Source organism: Seriola lalandi, unplaced genomic scaffold, assembly GCF_002814215.2.
Source record: "Seriola lalandi dorsalis isolate HSWRI2012SDOR001 ecotype SW California unplaced genomic scaffold, Sedor1 jcf7180002035134, whole genome shotgun sequence".
Taxonomy (NCBI): domain Eukaryota; kingdom Metazoa; phylum Chordata; class Actinopteri; order Carangiformes; family Carangidae; genus Seriola; species Seriola lalandi.
In genome coordinates, this window is record NW_019505710.1 from 1 (window position 1) to 913 (window position 913).

General features: G+C 48.6%; 1 protein-coding gene across 1 annotated transcript; it reads left to right on the top strand.

Annotated features, from left to right (window-relative positions):
• Positions 1–296: 296 nt before the first annotated feature.
• LOC111647387 (heat shock 70 kDa protein 14-like) lies at positions 297–849 on the top strand (the record flags this gene model as incomplete). Its single annotated transcript, XM_023396988.2, has 2 exons — positions 297–458; positions 660–849. Coding segments are annotated over 2 exons (322 nt in total), but the record flags the coding sequence as incomplete, so codon positions are not given.
• Positions 850–913: the final 64 nt, after the last annotated feature.

The window sequence follows — 913 nt, forward strand, 5'->3', positions numbered from 1 at the left end:
GAGTTTTATATCGCACGTAGTTCTAAATGTTAATGCGGTACACAATGTGATTTTTATACAACACATAGATAAATAGATGTTGCCCCATCACCACTTACTCTGCAGCTTTTATCCTGTCCAGCATCATGTGATCGAGTGTGGGCTCTACACACACACACACACACACACACACACACACGTTTCTGCTTTACTTATTGTTGTTTATATTATTTCCACCTTTGCTTAATGGACTCCTTATGACATCACAACATCTCGACAGTTCGCCCTCACACTGATCCTGTGCACTCTGTCCGCAGCCACGTCCTGGTGTATAAGTTGGGCGGGACGTCCTTGAGCGTGACCGCGCTGCAGGTCAATGGAGGAATGTTCCGGGTTCTCAGCACCCACACTGACCACAGCATCGGGGGAGAGAGCTTCACCCAGGCCCTCGCCCAGCACCTGGCCGCTGAGTTCAAACGGTAGATACTGAATTTTAGCATCACAAACTGCAGCCTAGGCCCAGTTCAGATTTGAATTTGGCCTTTGTTTTTCACTCTGTTAATATTCTGAAAGACTTCAAAATGCCTGGCAAAAAGTCCCTTCCCTCCTCTTGCTCACACGGGCGCAGACTGCACTGTCTTACCTGTCTTACCTGTTGTCCGTCTGCGTTTGCTCTGCAGCACCTTCAAACACGACGTGAGCAGTAACGCTCGGGCGATGATGAAGCTGATGAACGGGGCAGACATGGCCAAACACTCTCTGTCCTCGCTGGGATCGGCCAACTGCTTCGTGGACTCCCTTCACGACGGCATTGACTTTGAATGTAATGTCTCTAGGTAAGCTGTTGAACTGACGCACGGCTTGGATAAAGATGAGGCTGCTGGATGGAATTGAAGCATACCAGCTTGGTTGGTAAACTTGGTATTGAAATATC